Source organism: Hippoglossus hippoglossus, chromosome 6, assembly GCF_009819705.1.
Source record: "Hippoglossus hippoglossus isolate fHipHip1 chromosome 6, fHipHip1.pri, whole genome shotgun sequence".
Classification (NCBI taxonomy): Eukaryota; Metazoa; Chordata; class Actinopteri; order Pleuronectiformes; family Pleuronectidae; genus Hippoglossus; species Hippoglossus hippoglossus.
In genome coordinates this window covers 5,349,565-5,377,422 of record NC_047156.1, presented here as the reverse complement: position 1 = coordinate 5,377,422, position 27,858 = coordinate 5,349,565, and the positions used below count along the sequence as shown (strand labels likewise).

Genomic DNA, 27,858 nt, shown 5'->3' with positions numbered 1-27,858 from the left:
ACTTCAATAATCAAGCGAAACTGTGACAAAGCTCTTTATCTGCACACCTACTGAGTATCAGGCTGTTGCAGGAGTCACTTCATTTCCAAGAAGCTGGGACTTCTTCACTGCTCCATGGTGCAGAGGAAATGAGGGAGAGGCCGGACTACTGTTACCTGCAGACGCCGGTAAGGAGAATCCACTGATGCATAATGAGCCAAAGATCAGTGTCAAACAGCACATGCACACCATGTTGTTCTTGGGTGTTTCCATGGGGGGTTTACAGCATAATGATTTGTACTATATCTGAGGTTTAAGAGCAATATTAAAAAACGGGTTGTTAAGTATGTGTCTATAAAGAGACAGAGGAAGGTCGTCTACCTCTGCTGTGTTGGCTCACCTGATAAGCTGACCCTATGAAACTCTATTATAAACCTGAACTCAATTTATGCAACACTTACTTTTAATGCAAACTGACTCCTGCTTATACCTCCTCCTTTACACATACACACACACGTGCACCACCAGCACCGCACAAGAGCTTAGCGCTGCTACTTCAAGTGTCTGCGTCCCCTGTTTCCAGTTTTTCTGCAGTGCAGTGCAACTTCGAACAAGTGTGTACTCGTACACTTGGATGCCAATGACAGCATATTACAGGAAAACCTATTATACATTTCTCACACTTCCCCCCTTCTCTTTGCCCGGTTTCTCCGAGTTTCTCTCTTGTTCTTTCCGTCGTCGCTCTCTGCCGGCTCCTACTTTATCTTTGCGTCTTTATCTGTCTCTCTATCGCTTTCTTCCCTCTCTTGTGCCAGCAAGATCTCCCGGTGATTGGAATCTAACTTACTGAGAGAAAGGGGGACGGCACAGCGCCAATGCTAATAGTCTGTTTCTATCCGAGAGCAGCTGAGTATGTGTGCGCAATAGATATGAGGACATCAATCACTGAGTGCTCAATAAAAGTACAGGGGCAGTAACAACTGTACACTTCATCCAAATTCGCAGCTAGCGAGGGAGGAGGAGGAGGAGGATGAGAGAAGAGGGAAGAGCAAGGAGAGAGAGATAAGGAGAGGGACTGAGAATGCAGATAAGACGGTGATGCTTGACATTGGAATTGTGAATAAGTGTGTAATGAAAACAAATTCTCTCTCCTCTCCATCTCCATCCCTGTCTCATCCCGACTCTACTTCTTCTCTGGTGGTGTCGTCTGAGGTGCAACTCAGATCCAGTTTATCAAACCTGTGCACACACACACACAACCCTCAACGTCGGTACTGACCGTTGACCCACAATTATCTCTGAGTCCATTGTGGATGCAGCCCAACCCAGTGACCTGACCAGTGACCTGACCAGTGACCTGACCAGTGACCTGACATATCCTATATTGGCAAAAGGGGCTCAGAGATCCTATAGGATATGATAGAGATCCTGCAATAAAATGTTAAAATTGACCGAAAAACTTTCATAGAGTAGTTTCAATTATTTTGTAAACCGCCCACACTTCAGGATTATTTGGTCATATAATCGGCACAGAGTGACCTCCAGTCGGGATCACACCAGTGGTTGTCGAAAGGGGCAAATTATCCTTCAATAGAATAGGATTACTGGCAATTGACATTCTGCACTTTTCTTTACACTGGTGAGACGTTTCAAAAGATTTGCCAGTGAGCTTATGCAAGTATAATGACCAACCTTCTATTTCAAGCAAATCTATAAACCCCATACGGAGATGTAAGTGGTCAGATGATTAATGGCTATGAGAATAAAATAATTTATGCTTTTTAAAATAATACGACTTTTGAAAAACCTTTCTACTGTTTAATTTGCATGAAGACCTGCAGCTAATTCATCTTTTCTGAAAGTGACAGATACTCAAAGTAACAAGTACCCAACTCAAGTCATTTGAGTAACATGGCAGAAAGAATAGGAACTATTACTGCATTTCACTTTAAATGCATGTCATTAAGTGTAAGTGTGGCAAGTCAGAGGTTATAAGCACTTGCACACATTTTGATCTGCAAAGATATACTTTTCTTTCATAATCCCCCCCCCCCCCTTATCACAGTCGGACAGAGAGCGAGAAAGAAAGTATTTGTCTTTGAAACCATTGTGCTTGAAAAGTAAGTAACCCCTGTGGGGTCGCTACAGAGACCCTGGTCAGCCACTCTGGGCTGGATTTCAACTTGAAACCGAGCGGAGCCGCCCTCTTTGGGCCGACCAGCGCTCCGGGCCATGAGGACAAATTACCCACGTCACACCTGTTCATATTTCTGCTCTGTATCAGCACAGTGCAGCAGGTCTGTACAGGGGAAATAAATGTGACAGCGCTGAGAAAAGGGGGAAAGCAAACACTGGCACATGTCGCATCAATCACCCGTCACAGGGACTCAGTCGAAGTTTGTCTTTTTGCTCTGGTGCCAGAAAAGTATGTGAAGTGAGAGAGAAGGCCTGAACCAAAGTGAGTGAGGACTATCGGGCATTTACAGTATTTTTAATATCTAATCAGCTCCTATGACGCCAAGTCAGGTGAAAGGATTTGTTATATTGTAGAAGCCTACAACACTTTGACCCGTTCACTTCTGCTCAAATAAGTGTTGAATCGCATCGAATAAAGACAAAAATAGCGAGTGGTGAATAGAGTCTTCGGGGCTTTGTTGCTTTTAAAAGTGTTTTAAACACGTTGGCAGCTGCAGGAGCTCAGGTGCTGCAGCATTTCACAGATATTTTTCCAAGAACAGAATTTAACCGCCATAACGCGAGGACAAGGAGGCCATAACCCATTTGATGTGAGTGACTGTGTGTGTAGCTTGTGTGTTAAATCACAGGTGACGGGTCGGGCCGTGGGACAGGACGTGTTTACAGGTGCAGGAGAGGTCTGGACGGGACTTGGAGATAATTGCGGGTCCAGGGGTTTGCAAAAACTGACCCTTGCAGGAAACTGTATAAAGTGTTGAAATTAAGGAGAAAAGGTAAAAAAAAAACACTAGCAAACATTTATGCATGGTTCCATGGACGGTCACACCAGAGAGGGTGGTCTCTTTCCTCTTCCTGTCATTGCTTTAGAGTTACTGACCCATCCTAGTTTGAGTTTAGGAGAAAGACTGATTATGAATCCCACCTACAGGATTTACCTTTTCACCTACATAAGTCGTAGAATCGGTCTTTGCTCTCTTTCAGCCCGTTGACTGCAGGTGAGGTCTGTATGAGGCTCTCTGCCAACTCCACTCTACAACTGCAGATGCTCCGCTGAGAACAGCGAACGAGGACCCGCATGCGTCGACTAAACAACGACGGAGGAGCGAGCAGCTGAGAAAGTTAAAGGGGTTTCATTGTCGGTATCTGGCTGCAACAGAGACGAGTTGTGCGAGGACACTCAATGGACACACGACTGCACAGCTTTTGTACTTTGTGTGTGCACGTCGTGTCCTTCTCATTGAGTGTAACATCACTTTCGTAAAAATTAGCAAGCTTGAGTAACACAATGCAGAACAAGGGGGGTGGGGGGGGAGAGAGAAGAGAAGTTAATATCAATTTAAGGTGCAAAAACAGCTCCTCTTTGCATCAGTTGAAAAGCACAACCCTGTAATTAACGGGGAAGAAAAGCAATTTACTCCTGCTTCACATCCCTCTCTGCCTGTTCCTCTTGGCATCTTCTGAGATTGTTTTCATTGTTTCCTGGCACGCTGACTGTATGACTAAACCCCCCCCCCCCCCATCTCTCTCTCTCTCTCTTTTTCCCACTCTCTCTCACTCGTCCTTCCTCTACCACGCAGTTGGCATGCCTTCACTCAGCTGCCAGAAATGGGAAACAAATCTAAACATCTGATTAGCCTGTAATCAGCGCCTTCACATCCCAGGGGGAGAGAACGGAGGAGAGTGTGGAACTCAGCCGGTCTCCCTCTCTGCACAGTGACGTTTCAATGAAAACCTGTGATACTGTAATTATTGGCACTCCGTTGACCCCCCCGGTGGGACGGATATGCATTTGAAATTGCCCTCAGGACTAGAATATGTCTCTTTTCTCTCTAACCCTGTGAAATCGTCGGACTTGAATCACATCTGGATGATTCAGCAGCCCTCACGTCCTCTCTGTCCCCGGTAGCTTTTCAGAGTTGATCATTTTCCCCGTTGCCTCTCTAATCTCAAAAGTCATCGGTTCAATTAAAATGTATTCAACTCTCCATTTGTGTCACTGCAATCACAGTGGGCAGCTGTGGCTCAGAAGGTAGAGCGGGTCGTCCACTGATTGGTGGTTCAATCCCCCGGCTCTTCCATTTCCTTTCTATATAAATACAGACCAAACTGGGAAAATGTAAGACTTGTTTTTAATTCAGATAATGTTTCTAACTCTCAACCCACCTAATGTGAATATATTACATTTGCTCAGTGCGTTGGACACACACGTCGTTAGACCTACTCTCCCATTCAGGTGTAATTACCACAAACAAGTCCTGTAATAGCATTTAAAGTCGAGTTATTGAGCCTTTTTACTGAATAATGCAGAGAGGAATTCAGATTCAGTGACACGGTGCAGTTTTAACTCGGCCGAGGCCAAAGACGGAGGACGTCAGCACAGCAAAAATAAAGAAGAGAGAACCAACGAAGAGAACTTGAGGAAGTGCTGGGGAGATTATTCTGACAAACTCCTTTGTTGTAGAAAAAGTTTATCACCAGTATGAACTGGGCTACGAACTATAAGTGGGATTTTGTATATTATTTAAGACAGTTGCCTGTTTGAACGTCCAGTGTTTCTTCCTAAACAACGTTGACTTCCGATGCCTCCACACAGATTCTGTGAAGTTGTGCGATGACCCAGTTTCAGGTTGTGCGGCCCCGTGTTCTTCGCAGGGTTAATCTTTAATGTGATGTGTTGAGAGGGAAGAGGGAGAAGGAGGCTAAATCCATTTAGTTATGTTTTACTTCTATGTGGAAAAAATCTGGCTAAACAACTGTGTGTGTGTGTGTGTGTGTGTGTGTGGCCACTTTGAACTTTAGGCTAACTTCTGGGATTAGTTACTTCATCATTGATTTACTTTCCCATTTCATCCCCATCACCTTGTAGTCTGTGCACTTTGTAGTAACCAGTGTATTTAACTGGCCCGGCAGCATATCTGGCCCGACACATTTCCAGCCAACCACATATTCATTAAAGTCTACGAGTGTTATTACATTTTCTTGTGAGAGTCACATTACATCCTCCCCAGTCTCTCTCTTCCCCTCACGTCCTGCGTCCTCTCTCTGTCTTCTTCTCTTCTCAGTTATCCTGTGCAGACAATGTGACAATGTCAGGCTGATCTGAGGATGATCGCATTGTGTCTGACCTCCATCAGTTCAGCCTTTGTAGCATTCGACATCTCTCTCTCTCCATCGCACTCTCGCAGTCTGTCTGTCCGATCGCTCTCTCTCTCTCCTTCCGCGTCTCTTCTGCTCCTCAAAGCTACCTGCCAGTTTTCACGCCTGACATTCCAGCTCCCCATCCCTCTTCCTTTTAAAAGCCCCGTCCCTTTTAACTTGAGTATGACCAGAGAGAGAGAAGCGCGAGCAGACAGGTAGCCGCTGAATAATGGATGACCCGACAGTTAGAAATTCTCTCTATTTTTTCAAAAGCAAGGAGAAGAAAACAACTTAAATGCATTTTGGAGTAGATGGAGAAGTTTCAGTGGAGAGGCGCCCGAGCCCTGAGACCCTGCGAGCGTCGGTTTAACTGGAACGCGTGGTGCTGTGTGACGACTTTCAGAGACATGATGGAAATAGGTTATATTTTAACCGATATCTCCATTTTTCCTACTTCTGAAAAACTGGTGCTCAAAGAATTCTGTTTCATCTCCCTGCAGCTTCTCCACGTGGAGGGACATCTCGTTTGTTTTCGACCTGTTGTCTGGTTTCAGTGGACAAACACAGCAAATATTTACTCTGATCACTTGAAGGATAATAAAAAAATCCTCTAACCACACACACACGCCAGACGAGAAAAAGATAACAAGAAAACCAATGGAAGAAAAGTTGTTGGTCTCAGCTCCGCAGAGAAACGACACCGCGCTCAAACTACGGCTCGGAGCCTCGATGGGGTTCTTCACTTTCTGCTTCTACAGTCTCCTTTTCCCATCGAGCATCAATTACTTAAGTGTAAATAGTTGTTCGACAAACTGATGAGAGTCCCGTCGCTGCCTGGGAAAGAAAAAGACCTAATTAAATTAGCCAAACTTTCTTAATGACACTTCAAATGATTTGCTTCCCCCTTCACAGCCTACTGGACTGGCAGCGGAGCAGGGAGAGGAGTCGAGCTTAAGATGGGATTTGTAGAATATTAGAGCAAACTTTCTCACTTTCTAACTTTCTTCCAAAAATAATTTCAGGGTACAGATCTACCCTGAAGTGCAACACTTTCCCTCAATATGGAGTGCCCACGCAACGAGCAACACACTTCTCTATTCAGAGGTTTTACCAGAGATAAACTTTTTTGGCGAAAACAAGCCCAATTTGCTGTCTCCCGTCCACGCCGCCGCTGCTGCCGCCGCCGCCGTCTGTCTGCTTCCTCCCTCAGCAACAAAAAACCAGTCCGCTCGACTTAAGCCCTAAACCAGCGAGGAGGGCTATAGGAGACGTCTTCGGCAGAAACATGAGTCAAATCCCCCTGGAGCCTGATAGTTTGCCCTAAATCCTGAAGAGGATTAAAATGACTCACATTTGCTGTAATTATGTAACTTGTCTGTTTGCGCGGAGAAAGAAGAGGGGACCATCCGGGGTCACTTTGAGGCGAAGAGCTGCGAATAGGGACGAGTGAAAGAGAGAGACGGAAAATTGCTCTGTTTTTTATTTTGTATTATTCTTTTCTCTACTGAGCTAAATAAAGTAAATTGAAAAACATAATTCCTCTTCTCTGTGGACACTGTGGAATCGATGCTATTCAACATTTAAAGAATAAACTTCTATTAATAGTCGCATAGATGTGATTCGTGTGAGCCAAACATTTTCTTTCATCGTGAGGGTTTAAATCGGGATTTAAAATACGTCTCCTCTCCTTCTCTTAACATCATCGTGAAAATAAAAAGTAAAAAGTGAAGAGAACATCAATGGCTGTGGAAGCGTTTGAGGCTCATCAGAGTCCGGGCGACTTCAAAGCTCCGACTCTGACGAGGTCAAAGTGTAACAGATTTCGTTTATTTATTTGCTGAAATGTTGCACCCTCGCAGCCAAATAACCTGTTTCTCTGCATCATTGCGGGAGAAGAATAATTGGTAAAGGAAAGCTGTCTAATAACGTGGATAATGAGACCGCCCTGACTAACCCTGCGTGGTTCTGCTTGGCTGTGGGCTTGAATCCAGGCTAATGAGAAGCCTGCACAGCTCAGCCTGCTCCGTCGCAGCGCAGCTTTTTTAAAGCATGTATCCAACTTCAAATAGAATCAATTAGTGGCGTAATGTGAGTGATTAGACCTCTAATTAACATTTCCATTAATGTTCATGGAGGTGGCGAGTTGTCTCAGGGCTTGATCTTAATTCTATCATCCTGTGTAAAACATGTATGAAGACTGCAACTGCAGGGATTAACATGGTGAAATCTGCTGGGCAAAGTTTCATACCAACTACTTCTACACTGCTTTCTCCCTAGTGCCATCCCATGCCTGCTCCTATAGAGCAGTGGTTGAGAGACGCAGAACGAAGGTCGTGAGATGATTTCCAAGATGTTCTGGGTAAAAGCAAAATAAAACCATGCACAGGAAACACTGCAGCACATGTATTGAAGCAAATTCATTTTGACTTGTTCAAATAAATATCCTGTGGAATGAATAATGGTGGTTGCAACATTTTGGCCCAAGTATTTTGGGGGTTGTGGGGTGAAAAGTTTGACTCCTCTAGATGTCCTCTGCTGAAGGTCACCTGACCTCTGCTGTTATGACCACCTGCGTGCACACCTACAGCTCCTGATAGGTCACGTCGCGCTCAGATGAAAATTTTGAAGGCAGACATTTTTAAATGTCACAGTACGAGAAGCAGGAGAAGGTGTTCAAAAAAAAAATCATTATAAATGGCTGAATTCCATTTAGCTGCTTAGGTTTTAGGGTCAGAAGAAAAAGATCGGTCAGTTAAGCATCGTCTCTTACACGGAAGTGAGAGGAACTCTAATTAGTTAAATGAGTGAAAACACCAGGAGGAGAGTGACCCACGGACGTGAAGAGCTTTTAAAGCAGCAGGTTTCATACAGTGTGTCCATATGGGAAAAGGCGACAAGATAAAGTGTGCTCCAAGAAGCTGGCGTGCACAGTAAAACTTATTTTTCTCTCACACTGCAATGCACAGGGGAAATGATGGAGCTGCTCACAGCTGGAAAAACATTAAAACTGCTGGTGGATGGTGGTGGGAGCTTTGTGACTCAGCCCTAAAAAAAAAAGGATAGAAAAATGCCTCTGGAATCTCTGGAAAAACATTTTGAGGTCTATAAAACTATAAAACAGTAAAGTATGTTGATTTGTGTGCAGCACCTGCAAAAACTACAATAACTGAACTGTATGCATAGTGTCCATTTATTGTAATATGGAATTGTAATGCAGCAAGTGTCTCTAAGTTTATGTGTGCGAGCTCCGTTGGGCACGAGGGACCCGCGATTTTCCTCCGGAATAGATGATGAAGTGCCTCCTGTAATCTGGCGCTGGCTAAAATGCCACCTGCAATGATGAATTTCAGTTTGAGAGCAGCGTGGCAAAGATTTCATTCCCCACTGGAATTTTAATCCTGTCTGAGTGGGGCCCCCGAGTCTGAGGTGCGGTTGAGCTGCTGTCCAGAAATGTCACACATGGCAGATTCGCACAGGTTTAAAAAAAACGAGGATGATCGCTGCCATTGTTCCAATTCACAGGAGGACCCCAGGTAACAATAGGCCGGTGAAACTGGGGCTCAGCTGCCCATTGTGAAGCAAATGGTTCATAATGGAGTTACTCCAACAAATTCAGCAGCCGGCTACTTCACATCCTCGTGTCTCCTCGCATGTCGTGTATTCACAAAAAGCTTATTTACCAATGTTAACTCACTGGTCCATAGATTACTGATGAAACAATGTAAAGAATGAATACAAATCTCACATTTACACACCTACAGTCGTGCATGTGTGTGGGCTGGGAGCTGGATGCATTTGGCTTCCGACCAGCGAGTCAGACCGATTGTGTTTCATTTGACCTGCGCATCCCACGGAGCAGACACACACACACACACACAGACACACACACACAGACACACACACACACACACACACACACACACACACACACACACACAGACACACACACACACACACACACACACACACACACACACGGTTGTGCCGAGACAGGCAGCAGAAGAGAGAGGAAGGTAAACACATCTCTTCTCTTTGCTTATTTAATTCTGTGCACAACAGAACTCTCTACTTCCAACTCTTCAACTCTCCGTCTTTTCTCTTTGTCCTCAATCTGTCTGCAGGTCACATTTATGACACTTCAAAGCCACTGTAACTGGCAAAGTGTCACGGGGTGAAATGCTAATAAATGCAGATGCCATATGGAATAAATACAGAGCTGGATGCTGAGGACGAGAGCAGGAAGGAAGATGTCAGAGTCCTCTGTGGCTCTATAGATTCAATATCACCTAAATCTTCACAGAACCCTTTTAAGTGATCAATATAGCTTAAAAACCGACCTGAGTGAGTCATGGGGAAAATCATACCGATGCTTCAATGACAACATAACATTGAAAGTTGAGTCTTGCATCAGGAGGAAGTTTTTCGGTTTGGAGTGCCGTTCGTGTAAAGTGGATATTGAGAAAAGGTCATTGAAGGACAAGCCGACAAGATGAAGTCAAGACGTCGTAGAGAATGAAGCAATAGAATTTAGAAGTGTTTTCTATCTCTCACCAGGTTTAGTGAAAACCTCTCCGGCTTAAAATCCTCTCGCTCCCGTCTAGACTAATAATCAGTGTTTACATAAAACCAGGCAGGTTGTATTTAGCTGAATGTTTCTATTGTACTTGACTGTTTAAATGGGATCAATCTGGATTCAGACTAACACACGGTATCCGCTGCTATTGGATGGACTGGATTTGGGTCCAGACCACAGACCTGTATATTGAGATGGACAACGTGTCTCCACTTCCTCCCACGATCCAGAAATGAAGCCAACATATCCCAGACACAAACACTGCCATGTTTTCAGCGGGAGTCTGTGCAGGAGCAATCCGAGGAGGGAGCCGTGGTTGCAAGGTCGGGTTCGTCAAGGTCGGTATCAGCTGTCAATCATGACATCAACAAACTAATCTAAACCAAACTAAATGGAACTAAAAACCATCTTTGAGATCTTTTTTCTTAATGTGTACTTTGAATTTTTGGGTCCATGTCCCATCTGCTAACATGGTGGAGGCAGGACTCATTTAACCTCTAATGCAGCCAACCATCAGGTGGCAATCAAGAAACTGCATATTTAGGGAGCTCGTATGTCGTACATCTTCAAATACTTCAATACAGATGAGCACAACATCTGCAACTACTGGATGATGAACCTGAACTTTGGTGAGTCCTTGACTTCTAGCTGACATCTGTGCTTTTAAGAGAAATGATTATACAACAGTTGGATCGAGCACCGCTGCAATTTGCTCCACGGATTATTTTTCTCCTCGGGATGAATTGTAATAACATTTGTCGATGACTTAACTTCTGGTTGGGAGCCATTATCATGTCAAAAATCTTAATTTGTCTTTCTCACAAAAAAGCCTCAGGGCAAAACCAAAGAAAACTGCTTATGACTCTACTGATTTTTTCAATTTTGTATGTGACCTGACTCGTTATCTGAGGACGCTGCTTATCAAAGCTTTATGGCCACAGGTCGTGACTCCTGCTCCAACGTTCAGTGGAACAGCTCCGTGTTATGTAGCGTTTGATAGTGACTCACTTTTACAGGAGATAAAGCAGCATCAATAATTTGAGCAGTGAAGTCACGATCCGGTGGGTTTTATTCCCCTCATTATTGTCCCCCGTGTGTTTACTTAGCTGTGTTTTTTACATTATATATAATTTCCGAGGGAGCAGAAAAAAGAGCAAAGCAAATTGAGTATAAATTAGGGCCTGAAAGCCAATGATGACTTCTCCATCTTGTAAAAGGAAGTGCGGCACACGCTCTTCGGCTTTTCCCTGGCAGCAGGAGGAATGTTTTTTATTGTTGCACATAGTGAAACTAATAGCCTCGCTGTTATGATGATGCTCGTATTTGAGAGGGGGCTTTTCTCTGCAACAGTCAAAGTTAATGATCTGCCCCGCTCTCAGCTGACTGGGGTGAACGCTTTGACCTGTGTCGGGGAATTGCAGATTGTCGGGGGCGATATATTCAGTCTGTTTACACAACACGGACACACGACGCAGCCTAACAGGCGACGGGAACATTGGAGGTGAGTAATGTAGGAACGGAATCGGGACGAGAGGAACTAGATGGAGTGACGAGGGGCTCAGAAACGCACGAGAGGTGAGAGCCGACAGTTTGAGACGTCGAGGCAACAGCTAAAACTACATCCTCTGACACGTTGCGACACGCCAACTCAGTTTACTGGCATCATCCGACAGCGGGAATAATACAAACGTCACACGCACAACAAAACTGAGAACGATAATGCCGCTCAACCGAACAGAGCGACGCTGAATGCAAAATCAGAAAGCTCATTACTGACAATACTGCGCCGCCAGCTACAGCAGAAGACGTTCAATCACACAAACACAAACAAGCCCTCTCCCGCGCTTTCCCCTCATCTCGCTCTCTTACAATTTTTGCGGTTCGATTTCAATTAGTCTCACTCGGTCTCTTACCTGACGCTCTGTATCTGCAATATGTCTGGATCTGTGGCGTTGAGCGAGGCCACAAAGCTGCCCACAGGGACGTTTTCCATCTTGGTGACGATCAGGGGATCGGGGAAGAACACGGGGCCCTCGTTGACATCCAGGACGGTGACGTGGACGGTGGCCGTGGAGCTGGAGCCGTAGCCCACGTCGGGAACCAAGGGCTCCTCGTTCTCTACTTTGATGAGTAGCGTGTGGAACGCTGTGGCCTCGTAGTCCAGGGGCTGAGCAGGGGAAATGATTGGAGAGGTAACAGAGTTGTGATTATATTGTCAAGTGTGATATATAAAAACACTTGAAGGTCTCCTGCACTTTACCTTGACGACAGACAGCATTCCCTCGTTATTGTCTGGATTGGTTTGGATCTCGAAGCTCTGCGTAGGATCTCCGTTAATTATAGAGTAGATGGCTCTCCACGCCTCCGTGGCGGGATCGTCTCTGTCGTCCACTGTGAGGTTGACCACCACCCCCGTCGAACCCTCGTACACGGACGCCTCAAACTGTTACAGGAGACAGATAGAACACCATCAGCGAGCGAGAACAACCTGAATCTACAGAGTAAAACGGAACAAATCAGAACTCAGACAGAGACGACGACGCACATGAACACCTTCTATTAGGAGCTGATTTGTGTAAATCTGAGGGTGTGCTCAGATTGAACGTGGAGGGAATTTTACAGACATAAAGATAACATGGTACGTCAATAGAACGATGTGAAGGTGAACAGGAGCACATTCGCTTTAAGGTGGTGAGAATTAAGGCAACAGTGCCCGTCGGAGAAGTTTCCATCTGATTCCACATATATCACCAAGTCCACCTCATGAATAGAGAAGCAGATCATCAAGAAAGTTTGACCAGAAGTTTTCTCCTCTACGATGCAGAGATGTTCTTCATCAAACATCTTTGCTAGACGTCAAGGATGCACACATTTCTATATCTCTAAAATATTATCATTATCGGTATTATGCAGATGATGCAAACATATCTGACAGATAAAAGAATGCGGAAGACCTTCAAAAGTACATTGGATATTCACCATCTCGTCCTATGTTCTTAAAACAAAACCTATGGCTTCTATTCGGTCATTATGATTTGATGGAACCAACCTTTAAAAACTACTTTCAAATGTAATAACAAGTTTAATTTTGACCAGAACTCGGTTGCAGTGGCTCATCAATCATCGGCCCTGTGAGCCATTACCGGGCTTTTCCAACAGCCATTCCAGTAAAAGTGGTAGAACACGTTTTTTTATATTTGAAATTCATCACAATGCAAATGTGGCAGTGTCACATTTTAAGACACAACATGATATCACGACATAAGAAATTATGACGTGAGATTGATGCGGATATAAAAATGATTTTGATCTACACATTTTACATTTTTGTTTTATATCCATCATCATTGCACGAGTTAAATAAAACCCACACCATCTGCCTGTGGCTGCAGATTTATGGTGCTGTGCGTTCGCATCGTGCCGCGCTGCACCATCCAGACAGTGTGACTATCTGAAGAGGCCACTCTTCACTTGCTGAGCTGTTGAGTCATGCATCTTTAGTGGCGATGTGATTGGCTGATGATTTATTAATCACCACCCCCCTCTGATGCATATTCAAACAGCTCATTGGTACAACTGCATGAACCAATGGTAGCACAGCCCATGTGCTCAGGACTCGCCACCTTGCGCTTGCTGTTGTGTTTGCGTGAAAAATAAGGGCCCTGAAATATTGTTTATGACATTTTTTGTTATTAAATGTCATATGGAAACAAGCTTCCCATGCAAATAAGAGCCTCGGCTGTCACAGAACCAGGATAGAGTATAAATAAAGGTTGACTGAATGAATAATTACTCTGAAAACAAACTGCTAGTAGACTGCAGCATATTCTGCAGTCAAATCCAAGAAAAACACATGAATCCACAGGACTATAAACACTTGAATGCAGTGACAAACAGCACATGTAACAAAATAAACACTATTCATGCCTCGCAGTGCATCTCATTTATTCTTCCAGTGTCACTCACTTCCCATCTCCCTGCTCATTGTTGTCAGCAGACCTCAATCAAACTCGTATCGATGCCTTCTGCTGGCACGGCTCCCAATAAAGACTTCATTGTGAATTGAGGGGGGGGGGGTACAGGAGCTACAGCGAGGCCCGAGCAATTTTGCAAACGCGTGTGCGAGTGTTTGTTTGTGTCAGGGCCATTATGGTGTCAGAGCTTACGGTGTAATCTTTCAGGCACAGAACACTCTGTTTAAGGACGGTGCTGGTCCGGCCTAGATTACTGCATCTCCTGTCAACCCACGGTATTGTTGTTTCACAGATTACCCTCTTACCGCCTTACACCGCCTGGCTCCGTGCATTTATCTGAGGAGAGACAAACATTGATTTCTTCTCTTTCCTTTCTTTGCCCCTGTTTTTTTTTTTTTAATCATCCAAAGCGTGTTTTAAAAAAAAGAAAAACACACTCTGAGCCATTTGCAGTCATTTAGAGCACGGAGGATGGAAACACAGTGTTCTCGACTTTATGTTTGCACCTACACACGTGTTGTGGCTCCTTTTGTCCTGCAGGCCCTGCAGCAGTCTGGTATAAAGCATGGGGGGGAAATTAGGAGGCCTTTGGAAACAAGTGGGATGCACCTGAATTTATATTTGATTGCAGTTGTTTTTCGGTGAAGAACCTTGAAGCTACGAAAAACAGTTTTATAAATATTACCGACATTTTCCCACCACATATTAAAAGACACGAGCAACTGTGATGAGAAACACAAGCAGGTCAATGGCGTTCCCACACTCATCAGCCTGCTGTGGAAACTGCTGATAAGACACTCAAAGTCTTACTCTCTCCACCACTCACACACACACACACACACACACACACACACACACACACACACACACACACACACACACACACACACACACACACACACACACACACACACACACACACACACACACACACACACACACTCGAATACAGTACAGTCGCACGGACAACAGCCGGTCAGATTGGGTTTAATCATGTGGGGCAGTCATGCGGTTGGAGGAAATGCTGTATTCTGTGTGATGTGGCCGCTGGGCCCCTGCCCCACCGCTGATAAGGCCTCAATTCCACCTGGAGCACAAAGCGACCAGTCACCTGAAAGACTGGAGGGAAATGACTAAGTGCGAAAAGGCAGAGCTCCTGGCCCGAAATGACTCGGACACATAAAGAGAGACACAGAGGCGAGATGGCCAAAGAGGGGGAAAAAGGGTCGGCCTTCAACTTTGCTTTTTTGTCCCTGTGTGTGTGTGTGTGTGTGTGTGTGTGTGTGTGTGTGTGTGTGCGTGTGCGCGTGTGTATGTCTCAGAATAAAATGACCGCATTGGACAGAGCAGTGCAGACCGAGCCCTAAATAAAGGCACCCAGATATACTACCAGTTTAAATAATGGTACATGCGCATGGATGGATGGATGGATGGATGGATGGATGGATGGATGGATGGATGGATGAATGGATGAATGGATGGATGGATGAGTTGCAGTGGCCACAGATCAAATTACCCCACAATCCAGACATTTTTACGTTCCAAGCAATAAAAAAACCCCCCACAGTGTGTCATTGATTTTCTGTTTCCCAGCTCCTCCTGTGCCCCGACGTCTTCAGCAATCTGTCGCATAAATCTTCAAGGTAATGTCATGCTGTCAAAAGATAATTGGGTGATCGTCGTTCGAGGCACAACAACTTAAGACCAAAAAGATAAATAAATGGATAATGTCAAGTTTCGGCGGACGCCTTCGTCGCTGTAAGTTTTTTAGTTGTGTTATCTCACACCGATGATTGCGATGCTGCTAAATGTTTTGTTATGACAGTGTGTCACGTGACGTGTGAGGGTGACGTCTCTTCACTTTTCATGTGAACAAGAACAATTTTGTTAAAGTTAAGAGTTAAAAATCACAACCTGTACATCAGGAGTGTATTTTCTTTATATTCTAATAAAACCAATGTAAACATCCGCTTGTCTAATCCAGTCTGCAGTGATTTATGTTTATGTAGTTACATTATTGTTATGAGGTAATGTTCATTTTAAACCAATCAACAGAAGATAAATGCTGACTAGACGATCAATGTTAGACAAATCAATATTTTGCAGATTGGGCATGGATTAAAAAATATGTAAATGATGTTGCCTGTAATTAAAAAAAGCTTAAAGCTTGAAATCACATATAAATAGACTTATAAAGTATCATGGCTTGTATTATATTATCATCTGTCATACCTCATCAATCAAACATTTTATTTTATTTAACCATGATCTCCTGGATTAAAGTATATTTGATTTATATTCAGTGGAACCATAGTTAAGGTAGTTTACGACACGGCCGATGTCAGAGTTCAGCCACTGATGTCTCATTTAGAAGAACCACCTCCCGGAGCCTGGACACTCACAGAGGGAACAGATCTTAATGAGGGCGGCGAGTTTCCACGGCTACAAGAGAAGTTTTAATGAGACACAAACGAACAAACTCAAAAAATCCTCATCTGGTCTCTGTCGTACTTTGGGTTGAACGGTGCAGTAATTATTCATTTACAAAAGACTTTTCGCTGTTTTTGTACATTTACAATGGTCCCATGGAATAATAGGTGCATTAGTTGAATTACCTGCAGTTAGTGTCACCACATGTTAAACTACATTTTCCTCTTGCTAGATAAGTGGCAGTGGCTGCAGATGAAGCAACTATTGGGTCTGAGATGGCAAAAAACGTTTCTTGGTTCTGTTTCTGACACGACTCTAGGGACAGCGATGCTAGTTCATCTTTAGCTTGGTCTCTTTGGTCCAGACTGAATTAACCTGACAACTATCGGACAGATAACCAGGAAGTCACACCTTCATGGTCCCCAGAGGATGGAGCCTAGAGGAACTTGAGTGTTTCACCCCCCTTGACTTTAACCTGAAGAAACAGTAAAAACACAACCTGCCATCATGGACGCACATTTGCAAAAGGCGTTCACAGATTCTCTTGTTCACTCACTGCAGGACGCTAAATGGACATGATGTTTAAAAACGCTCCACGTGGAAGTGGTTTCTCAATTTTTTTGCTTCTTATTTTTTTTACAGAACTGTATTTAGTAAACATCTGCAGGGTTAAGCAACAACAGCTGTTTCCTTTGCTGGAAAACCCGACGTAAAGCCGCACAACCCGACAATATCAGCGGCGTTCAGCTGCACGTCTCCGCAGACAGATGACGGAGCAGTGAAAAGCCGGAACATTCTGGCAAAGAGCCCGAGAAAGAGTTGTGAAGCTTTTGGAGGAATATACACATCTGTCAGCTTTACCGAGTAACACTAAATGTGCTCTGGCTCATTGACATCACTGTCGAAATTGCCTCTCATTTCTTATACAGGCTTTTAATTTGTCTTTCATTGCCAGCTGGCTTTGTTTGCCTCATACAAACCAGCGTTCAAGACACTTTTCTTCTGTTGTGTGCACAGCGACGGCTTTAATGTACATAGATGGAGACTTTGTGGGGAAATGATAATTCCAGTGTTTTCGCACCGGGGCACCATTTCACATCTTTGTGGGTCTAAATGATTAATAGGACAAACATGTTTGGAATGTGTCCAGGATTGAGCAAGAATGTTAAAATCAGCAGCCGTGAAATAGTTGGATGTTCTCCAACCGGGCCCCGATCTGTGCCAGAGTGCTGGTGTTTGCCATGAACGGGCTCGGATTGATATTTAAGTGTCTGACAACTTATTGGAATAGTTTTCTGAATTTTGTAAAAGAACAGGATTATTTTTCATTAAATCAGAAACACTATAGTTGTGGAGTTTAGTGTGGGTTTTCTTCTATTTGACTTGTAGTTGTCATACTGGTTTAAATGGCTGTTTTTGCGAATGGAGGTTTTGAAAAGTGATATCAAAGCTATCTCTAGTTGAACAAAATTTGTTCTCCTCTTTCATGAAGTTTGATGCAGACAAACACCCAATTGAATTACACAGCAGCTGTTTGCTTTTGCAGATTTAATACAGACCTTGTGCACAAAAAATGAAATGTCATTACCTAGATTTATTGTATTCACTCTGTATTTGAAGCTTACAATAGAGTGTTTTCTACATTACTGGGTTGGTGCTTTTGATCAAGTACCTGAATACTTCTTCCACCAAAGAAAAGTCAGATTATAATACAAAGAAACTAACGGCAGCGGTACATCAGCAATTTTGTTTGTCAATGGAGTCTGGTGGCTTTGAAAAGCTCTTTCTGGTTGAACGAAATCAATCTGATTGTTCCATGAACTTTGATGCGGACAAATATCCAACTGTATAACACAGCAGCTGTTTGCTGGTGGCTGGTTATAGTGTTCTCGCTAAAAAATATTATTTTTTATTGTGCCCAATTATCACTTAAACGCGAAAATGTGGGGAAATATGGACCAAGTTTAGTATAATAATAAATAAGAATACGTATTACTGGCCACACACACACACACGCGCACGCACACGCACACACACACACACACACACACGCGCTAGCAAACAAACAGAGACAAATGGAGATCAACTTCTGTTATTCCTGGGTGTCCGTCATAATGTGTTATGAATACAGATGGCAGTTGGGGACGCGCTGACAGGCAGCCAGACAGACAGCTGAGCAGCTGTTCATTTGTCCTAATAGAAAGTACTTTGTGACACGTCCCCGCTGCCCCAAAGATTTTCTCTGACAGGGAAATACACAAACCCGCAGCCCGTCCACATTAAACCTCCCAAGACGGGACCATTCGCCTCCGAGTGGGGTCTGTTGCCACAGCACAGCAGGGGGGGGGGGGGGGGGGGGGGGGGGCACCGCGCCCAAACCATTTGAAGTTTGTCGTCTGCTCTGTTGGCTGCTCTCTCACTACAAGTTTTTTTTTTAAATATAGCCACTTATAAACAGCCTGTACAAGGTGTGAATGTTTCTCATTCATTTCACTTTGCTGTCCTGTAATGAAAGTATGAACATGGAATTGGAAGGCGGTATCGTTGCTCTGCCTTTATGTCGGCAGCGGTGGTGGTCGCCACAGAGCCAGATTAAGATGATATATGTACAAGATAAACACCTCATGACATCTGTGGTAGAGGCTGTATATATTGTGTGCACTTGGAGGCCATTTCCTCCAAGTGCACACAAATGAAGCCAGAATATCCAGGATACCTCCATCTTGCACTTGTATGCGTGTCCAGAAGGGATCATGGAGCAGAGCCTCGGTATCGAGGTCTTACTGACACGCAATCAGGCCATTTCACCCTGTTTTGATACCATTGAAACCATTGTTTGGTCTGTGTCCCATCTGCTAACATGGAGCAGGTAGGATTTGTGACCTATACTGCCAACCAGGAAGCGATTGAGATGATTTAGCTTCACTTTTCCAGTGGTGGCCCGTGTGCAAGGTAGAGCCAGCCTGGCAGGACAGATGCCAAAGCTGTTGTGTTACACGTCATGCCTCTAATTCCGGAACGCTGGCATGTTTTTCTAAAACCACAGTCGGGGGGGCGGCATTACGCCGGCTCTGTTTGGTTCTGTGAAGACGAGCAAAGGCGGCATAATCATGAGTCTTCTTAAAGGCAAAGTAGGGTGATCCATGTGTAAAGGAGCATCTGTCTCCTGGTCAAATCCTCCGTGCTACGTTTCGATGATGGTTCTTAGAAAGCAAAAAAGTGGATAAATTTAAAGTTGCACTTTATAAATTGCCTTTACAACTAAAGGATGGAGACGTGCCCTAATTTCGTATTTCCGGGCCCTTTGTAATAAAAGCCTGTGGTAAACGTCACGGAGGTAAAAGTCATATTTAGAAAGAAATCCCCCCAGAGTTAAACATGAATCTTCTTCAATTTCTGAGCAGACACTTGTCGTTTCTTCATCTGCTTTCAAAAGCAGCTTAATTCTCAGCAGAACGAGGAGTAGACTGACGGAGAATCTGTAGAAAGGCACCGTTTTCATTGTAGCGGCATGGAGCTGAAATGAAACCCGGTGCACACGATCACTCATCTTCCCACACAATCCTATACAGTGTCTGTGTATATAGGATTGGCAACTTACTGCTTCCGTCTCACCCCCCACCCCGCTTCTCTCCCTTCCCCCTGGCTTTAATCCTGCATACAGTAAGTGTGCCTGGAGAGTTAATGAGCTTACCTGTGTCTTTATTGAATTTGAACAGCTTCTGCTCAGGCGGTTTCCAAAAATAGAGTTTTGATGAATCTGACATTCAGTAAAGCTGCTTTTCTACCTTTGTGGAACATGGCAGGCCCTCATATTTGTCAATGCAGCAGAGTTTAAAAAAAAAAAATCTTCAAGGGATACAGGCCCAGTGTGTTAAATAATCACTGGCTTCAGAGGCACCCTGAGTCATTCAGGTGTTACAGTAGATGGATTACACTGGTTGTCATTGGACGTTTTCACCTATTACAATCAAAACTTGCAGAACTCAGAATTATCTAATGGTCAAATGTGCACTGAACCACTCCAATGTTTCATTTTGACTGTATTCGTAAAAATGTCCTACACAGGAAACTTCATATATGACAATTATATCAAATCAAGAAGTGTAATGTAACCAAAAGGGGACATTTATAATATATTACAAGAAATAATCCCATTTATCATTATATCATATCATATTTGATGTGCTTATTTATTAATATTTGGTTATTTAGCTTTATTCCAAGTCAATATATGAATGCAAAGCAATGCACATAAGGTTTATGAGAACTGAATAGATGAAAGATGTGATATCAACATATGATATGGAACTTTCATATGAATTTTTAACTCCAAAATCAATGAAAAAAACTCCCAATGAAAATACATTTTCACCAAAAATGTTAAGTTTACCCTTTTCTGTTATAAATACTGTTTCCTACAGGTGGAACAGTAACGTTTTGTTCTTTTTAATGTTACTTTAGTTGTGTCCTGGACTGAACAAATCAGATATTGTTAAACAAGTCTAAATCTATGTGGGTAAATCATTTTAAGAACATACAGTTGAATTGTTGCTCCAACAACCTTCAACAACAGGCTATGAATATTAAAAATAAAACGTACATTTCTACCATGTTGGTATCTGTAATAATATTTTAGTATCTCTCAGTGTATCCACAGACAACTTCCCATTTGCTAATGGCTCTGGAACCTCTCAGTTCATTACCCAATCGATTTCCAGGGGACCTTAACAACGGTGGAAGAACAAAATGTTTCATCTACAAAGGATCAGAGCAATGAAACCAGTAAGACATTAAAAGGTGTAAGTTTACCATCCAGTTCAGTTTATAATTCCGTAGAGGCCTCGCTCTACTTTACTCGTCTCTCGGCCAAACTGCTGATCTACGATGGGATTTAGTACTGATTAATAATGTGTGACCTGATTTATGTAAAGGTCAATCAACCTGCAGGACGGGTTCAAATATCACTGTTAAAAGCTTAAATCTGCAACTTATCAGGTGATGTAAAATCAGAAGGCAGCTCCTTATAAGCAGCTCTCGCTCTTTTCAGAAGAGCCCAGCGTGAGTCTGTGTGACGACAGGCAGGCGACAGGGACAATAGGACTTGATTTTTAACGAGATCTTCCACAATTACTTTTATTGCTTCTTCAGGCTTTATCGAAGGGGCAGTGGTGTCAATACCAGGGGACAGTCCAGGACATGAAGTGATAGAAATGAGCATAAACTGAAACCAAATTATGGTTGATGACATTAATGAGCAAATGTAGAATGAGGGATGAAGAAATTAATGATTTTTATGATCATTTTTTCATTTCTTTCTACGATTTAATATGATTTTTTTATCCAGCAATCGGAAGAATAACAATAAATCTCCCAGACAGTCTGTCAGCACATTTTTACTCTTACTGGGTTTGTTTTTGTGATTTTGTTTTTCTCTGTACTCACACACACACACACACACACACACACACACACACACACACACACACACACACACACACACACACACACACACACACACACACACACACACACACACACACACACACACACACACACACACACACACACACGTGTAGAATCCTCCCTCTCAGTGTCCTGCTAACCTGACAGACGGCGCACAAATCCTTTTCCATCCCTACGTCTTTTGTGACACAAGATTTTTGGCCACCGCATCACCCAGGGTAAGCGCCATGTGTATCTCCGAGTGAGGTAGTGAAGCAATCAAGCGAGGCCCGGACTAATCCGTGACACCCGTTAGCCATCCCCCCCGAAGACAGACCAGCACTGACAGGGCCCTGCTGCCCCGCGCCTGGTGCTACACTCATCACCCCTAACGTCTTTATCAGCGGGACAGATGGATTGCAGGCAAACATATTCTCCTGCTCGTCATAGAGAAGAGAGGTAAGGAAATGGGGAGGGAGAGAGAGAGAGAGAGAGAGAGAGAGGGAGGTGAGGACAGAAAGACAGACAGGCGCGGAGAAAGACCGCGAAATTGAGTGGCTGTTAGGGAGTTTGAGTGGCAGGAATGATAAGGTCCATCATGGTCTTGTTATGAGTAGCAGGGGGGAATAGACCCAGTCAGACATGGCGTGGAATTAGCACGGAGGAGACGAGACGGAGCGAGTGCCGAGGAGGAGAACGACGGCCGTGGATGAGGACGTGCCGGACGAAGAAGAATGAAATAACAGAGAGGGGGCGAGAGACGTGAAGGGCGAAAGGTGTTCGGTGTGGGAGCAGACGAGGGTTCGTGTCTACTCGGGTATCGACTGGTGCTAAAATGTAACTACACCCTCGAAACGTCAAGAGGGAGACAGTGCGATATCAGATTTCACAAAGCAAAACAGACTAAGAGTAAACACACAGACATAGTATAACCCTTGCTGTGATTTAAATCAAAAATAATCAGGAAGAATATCTGTATTTGTCAGAGGAGTAAACATCTGTGTCCTTTCAGTTTTTCCTCGTGGACGTCACCATAAGTCAACCATCGTGGCTCTGCTGGGATTAGTTGCAGTTACGAGCTACTTCTTTCAATTACCGCGTGAGATAATAATTAAAAAATAAGTGTCCGCTTTATTTCTCTCATTAATTCTCCCATAGCTGTATTATTTCCCTGTTGCTGAGCCCGCGACACCGTGTGGGACGCGACGACTGTCAGTTTTTATCCATCACCGCAGCCATTATCGCTGTGATGAAGTAAGTGGTGGAACAATAAAACACAACTGATGTGTTTTGATAGGCCTTGTTTACCGAAGCCCCCGCAGACCTTCAAATCAGGCACAAAGTCAATGATACTGTGAAAAACGTTTACCAGGTGCTGCAGAAGATAGAAATGTGGTTTTTTTTTTGTGGTTTTGTGTCCTCGCGTCAGCACGTAGACGCGTCAACTCTTTCCTTGACCTTGAGGAGGGTAAAATAATGTTGATAAAAGCTTGCATTACTGTGTGGGCTGCTGCTGACTGACTCACTCACATAAGGGACACAGTTGAGTCGGGGGACGTCTGCATTTACAGTTTGTACTCGTTCATATCAGGTAATGACAAAAGTAACAATCGACGAGTTTAAAATTTCAGTTAAGGAGAAATTCTGCGCATATTCAGGTTCATCATTTTAATTTGAAAAGGTTTTCATTCTCTAACGGTCAGAAAACACATCACGTTCCTCAGACTGTCCGTTACTGCAGCTCCTGTCTCTTAAAAGTCCGCCCCTCATGTTAAAGCCCACCTCTGATTGGCCAGCTGGAATACTGTGTTGTGATTGGCGGCACGTAATAATGTCGACATCAGCTCTTGCTTTATTGGGCTTTGTTGGGGGGCGTGCCTGACTAGCCGCTAGTCACATGACATCACGATACACAGGAAGTATCGGAAATCTCCTTTCACTAGCCCCTACTTTACTTTATAGGGTCTTCTATGTAGGAAACGATATAGTGAGCTCATCAGAAAAAAAAACAAAAAAACTTTCTGACGCTACACGGCTTCATTATCGCAGGATTATGAGATGATGCATTATGGGAAACAGTGATTTGCACTAAATAGGGAATAAACACTAAACATTCGGACAAACTTACTATAAAGAGATAAGTGAGTGATTTGTGACACAGCCGAGGTTTGTCAGAAGTTTCAGGAACAGTGTTTTCTGAAGATCTTTTACATTCACAAAAAAACTCTATAACACACGACAGGAGAGAAACACTGAAAAGCTATAATAATATATAATAATAATCATAGTAATCTCCTTGGTGCAACAATAACACATCGGTCCCAACACGACTCAGAACAAGAATCTCAAAACACTCAATGATAAACTCGTGCAAGAACTGCAACCTTTGATTTTCCCTCTCTGTTTGCCGGTCCATCATAATAGTGGTGCCACATAATGACAGAATATCTACTAAAAGGAATGTTAAGGATCATTATTCCTTTCACTGATTCTTTAATATATAACATAACTTCAGACCATTACAGGTAGAAGGTGAATTAGAGGGACTGTTGGAGGTCTGATGCAAACACTTCACAGGTTATGAATAGCTCTCTCTCTCTCTCTCTCTCTCTCTCTGTGTGTGTGTGTGTGTAGAGCAGCAGTAGGTCTGAAGGAATAAAGCAGTAACCCTATATGGTTATTATGTTTGCTGAATTCAAACTAAATGTCAGCTCATAAAGCTACAGTGGGTTTAATGAATAAAAACAGGAAGGAACACATCCTCCTGAACATCCATTGTTTTTCTTTTCTCTTCTCTGTGGACCCATCAGGGTTGAACTTTTCTACTCATCTTTTCCTCCCTCTCTCCATCCTTCGCTGCGGGATCTGCTCACAGAGCTGGAAGAGGAGCTTTTTTAAAGTTTGCGTCTGGCCCAGCGAGGAAGTGGTGTCTTCAGAGGAAGACAACTCACGACTCTTCTGAAAGACGCGATTGAGGAAAGTTCCATGAAAGGACGGGAAGATTTAATTGAATAATTCATAGGTTGAAAGCTTGAGAGCTGCTGCTGCTGCTGCTGCCACAGACTCGGCACAGATACACACTCTCCATGGGATGGCGGTCGTCGGAGAGGTCGAGGATGATTCATGGGCGGGTTGGGAGCGGTCAGGGGAGAGTGGAGGGGTGGAGGATTTATACCGAGAGCTTAGCGCCTTCAAACACTTGTTTTTTAAAAGCTCCATTTCTTCATGCCGTTAAACGGATCTCCTCCCAGTGAGAAATGAGAACATTAACTGGGACACGGACATGGTGCACTCCGCGTGGCCCTGATGCCGGGCCCTCTGAGCTGGAACATTTCACATCCGTGCTGCACTACTTACAAGCTCCCCTGACACCCCAATGCATCATGGGAGGGCTGCAGGGGAGCTTCGGTTGGGGCAAAGCGTGATGTGTCTCTGGATCTGACAACAGCTGTGGGCGTTTCCATTAAAAACCACACAACTCAATGTTACAGCCGCACCTTGAGGTGTGAGGAGCGTCGGGTTTTTTTGCAGGACCTTATTCTTCTTTTCCTGTTTCCACACCTCCAGAGAACGAGAACGAGGGATGAGGAGAGAACAGCAAAGTGCTATTGAAGCACCTTTAGGAAAATTCATCAAACAGGCAATAATGCAGGTGCCGTTAGGTCGATTTCCTTTTTGTACACGTCCATTTTATTTTACGGCTTGACTGGCAGGCGCCACTTCAGTCGTTTAGCTGTTCACTAATGCCCTGAGGCACTGCTGACTAAACAAACCCTCACGTGTCTACTCCCACTCCTGCTCGCACATTCCCTTATCTGGCTCCTGCACCCACATCGCCGGTTTGCAATGATTTGATTCATTGTCATCTTAATTTTGATTGATGCCTCTTTACGTGTCACATGTGTTCTTCGCACACGTATGTGATCCGTGCTGGATTTTGTCGTGAGCGTTTACCTTTAGCCAACCTGGACAGGAATGCTTGATGTGTCAGAAAGCTAAAGATCAAACTGAGGTAGATGCGTCCTTGAGTCGGTGAACGCACGTGTGCATGAACTGCAGCGGGGGGGCATGTGGAGGAGCTTGATGTGGGTGATTCGTCTTTAAGGGGTGGTTGTGTTTCTATGATGCGTGAGCCACTGCTGCAGTATACAGAGTATTACATTATTAATACTATTTACTTGGTTGGTACTCAGTAGGATTAGCCGAAATCCTGCATGAGTGTAATTATAAGATATAATAACTGCAAAGGGCCTTTATTTAAAATAGGTTCATCTTAGAGACGAACCTTTATTACCTTGTGGGGAAGAGGGGAAGCAGCAAAGTACGAGGTCGGAACTGAACCTGTGGCAGCTGCAGGGGGTCTTCAGGCATATATGGGACGCCCTCTCGACCCCTGTACATTTGTTTGTTGGTTTGATTTCCATGAAACTTGGTGCAAGAAGGGACATGGGTCAAAAAAGAACCCGTCAAATTTTGGGATGGATCCAGGAAATTTAATTTTTTGACATTTTCAACAATTTTTGAAGGAAAATGTATCTGATCTTGATGAAAATAAAAAATCTGGTTTAAATAGGGTGCGTGTGCGATTTGGTTCAGCTTCATTGAGTTTAAGGGGAATCTTGGGCCTTGGTGGATGTGTGCACTCTACTGACTTTATTTCATTCTATCTTACAAGACATCTGACAGTTTTCTAGTTTGTTTAGTTCGTGTGAAAAATAGTTTTTCCAATTGTCTGCTCCACCTTTAATTGGTGTTGTTTTTACGTCTCAATAAATTCACAACGTAAAGTACATTTCCACATCACTGATTCCACTGCAAAGACAAGTCTCTGCTTTAACAACAGTTTTGACTCACTATTTCACACCAACTACAACTGTCTTATACTTACACCGTTCGATCTGTGTTACACAAGTGTAATTAAAACTTCCTTTTCTTCATGAGGTGTTTCATACTAAAGCAAACACCTCCTGTTTGCTGAATGTGCAACAACTTCAGGAGTGTTGAGACACAGTTTAATAAAGAGGAAAAGAGTGAGAGGGTAGAAGAAATTCAAAAAGACCCAGAGCAGCAGAATGGTGAGTTTGGCACGATGTGTTTTTTGTCATTATTGTCACATCTTATTGTGTTTGATGTCTTCTTTTCTGTATGTTATTTCGTTTCTAACTGTCAGGGAACAGAAACTGTCCTTAATGTGAACAAACACCAAACATTTGTGCTTGTCATAATGTCATTTATAAAGTCGGACTGATACTAAAAGGTTGGCAGCACTCGGCACATGCTTCAGTGATTCCTGTAATTAGACGGAGAATGTAATAAACCCGGAGACCTTCTTTTAAAAGCAGAAGTATCTCCTCGGTTGATTTCCTCAGTCGTCAGACAAATGCACGACCCTGACCTCTGACCTCCCCGGAGGAGTAAACAAACACAATTTTCTGCAATGTCTTCAGAAGCATTTATATGAATCACATGGCGATAAAAAAAGAAGCAAATACACAATGTTAAAGAATAGGAGAAGAGAAAAGTGCTGCTTCTCACCAGCGGATGTGTGAATTCAGGGGCGTGGTCGTTCTTGTCCGTGATGGTGATTGTAGCTGTGGCTGTTCCCGTTAGGCCCACCTCACTTCCTGCCATGTCCTTGGCCACGATCTCTAACTCGTACGTCGTGGTCGGCAGCGTCTGGAGGGAACGAACATGCAGATGCAGAGTTTTAAAAAACAAGAAGGTGTAAACGAAGACTAAAATCGTGATGTTTGTGTTTAAATGCCCAGAGAGAGAGAGAGAAACTAGGAGACTAATGGAGAAGCTAAGACTTACGACAGAGGGCTATCAAGATGGAAATGTAGAAAAAAGTGTTATTAACACAAAGGCAGAGAAGTACAATCACTTTAAAAGAAGTCCAATTCAAAATCAAGGTCACAGTAGCTTCTCACACACATATGGAAAATATCATTATTAGATGAGCGATTATTCGAGTGAGTGATTGAATTAATCCACTCAAAGCAAAATCGAACACTTCTCGCCATGTGCGACGTTATTGTAAGACCCTTTAACAAAGCTGAGAAAGCTCTAATAACTCTCTGCTCCAGGCTCGAACCCATTTGGCTGAAAAATAATCATCACACT

The 27,858-nt window shown here is 43.6% G+C and overlaps 1 protein-coding gene across 1 annotated transcript in view; it reads right to left on the bottom strand.

The window, feature by feature from the left end:
• Positions 1–27,858, bottom strand: part of cdh13 (cadherin 13, H-cadherin (heart)) — a 285,157-nt gene that overhangs the window by 42,268 nt on the left and 215,031 nt on the right. The window contains exons 9-11 of the mRNA XM_034588673.1: positions 27,271–27,411; positions 12,147–12,329; positions 11,800–12,053 (exon numbers count right to left, since the gene is read on the bottom strand). Of these exons, the coding sequence (XP_034444564.1) occupies positions 11,800–12,053; positions 12,147–12,329; positions 27,271–27,411 (578 nt within the window). The remainder of the gene's footprint in view (positions 1–11,799; positions 12,054–12,146; positions 12,330–27,270; positions 27,412–27,858) is intronic.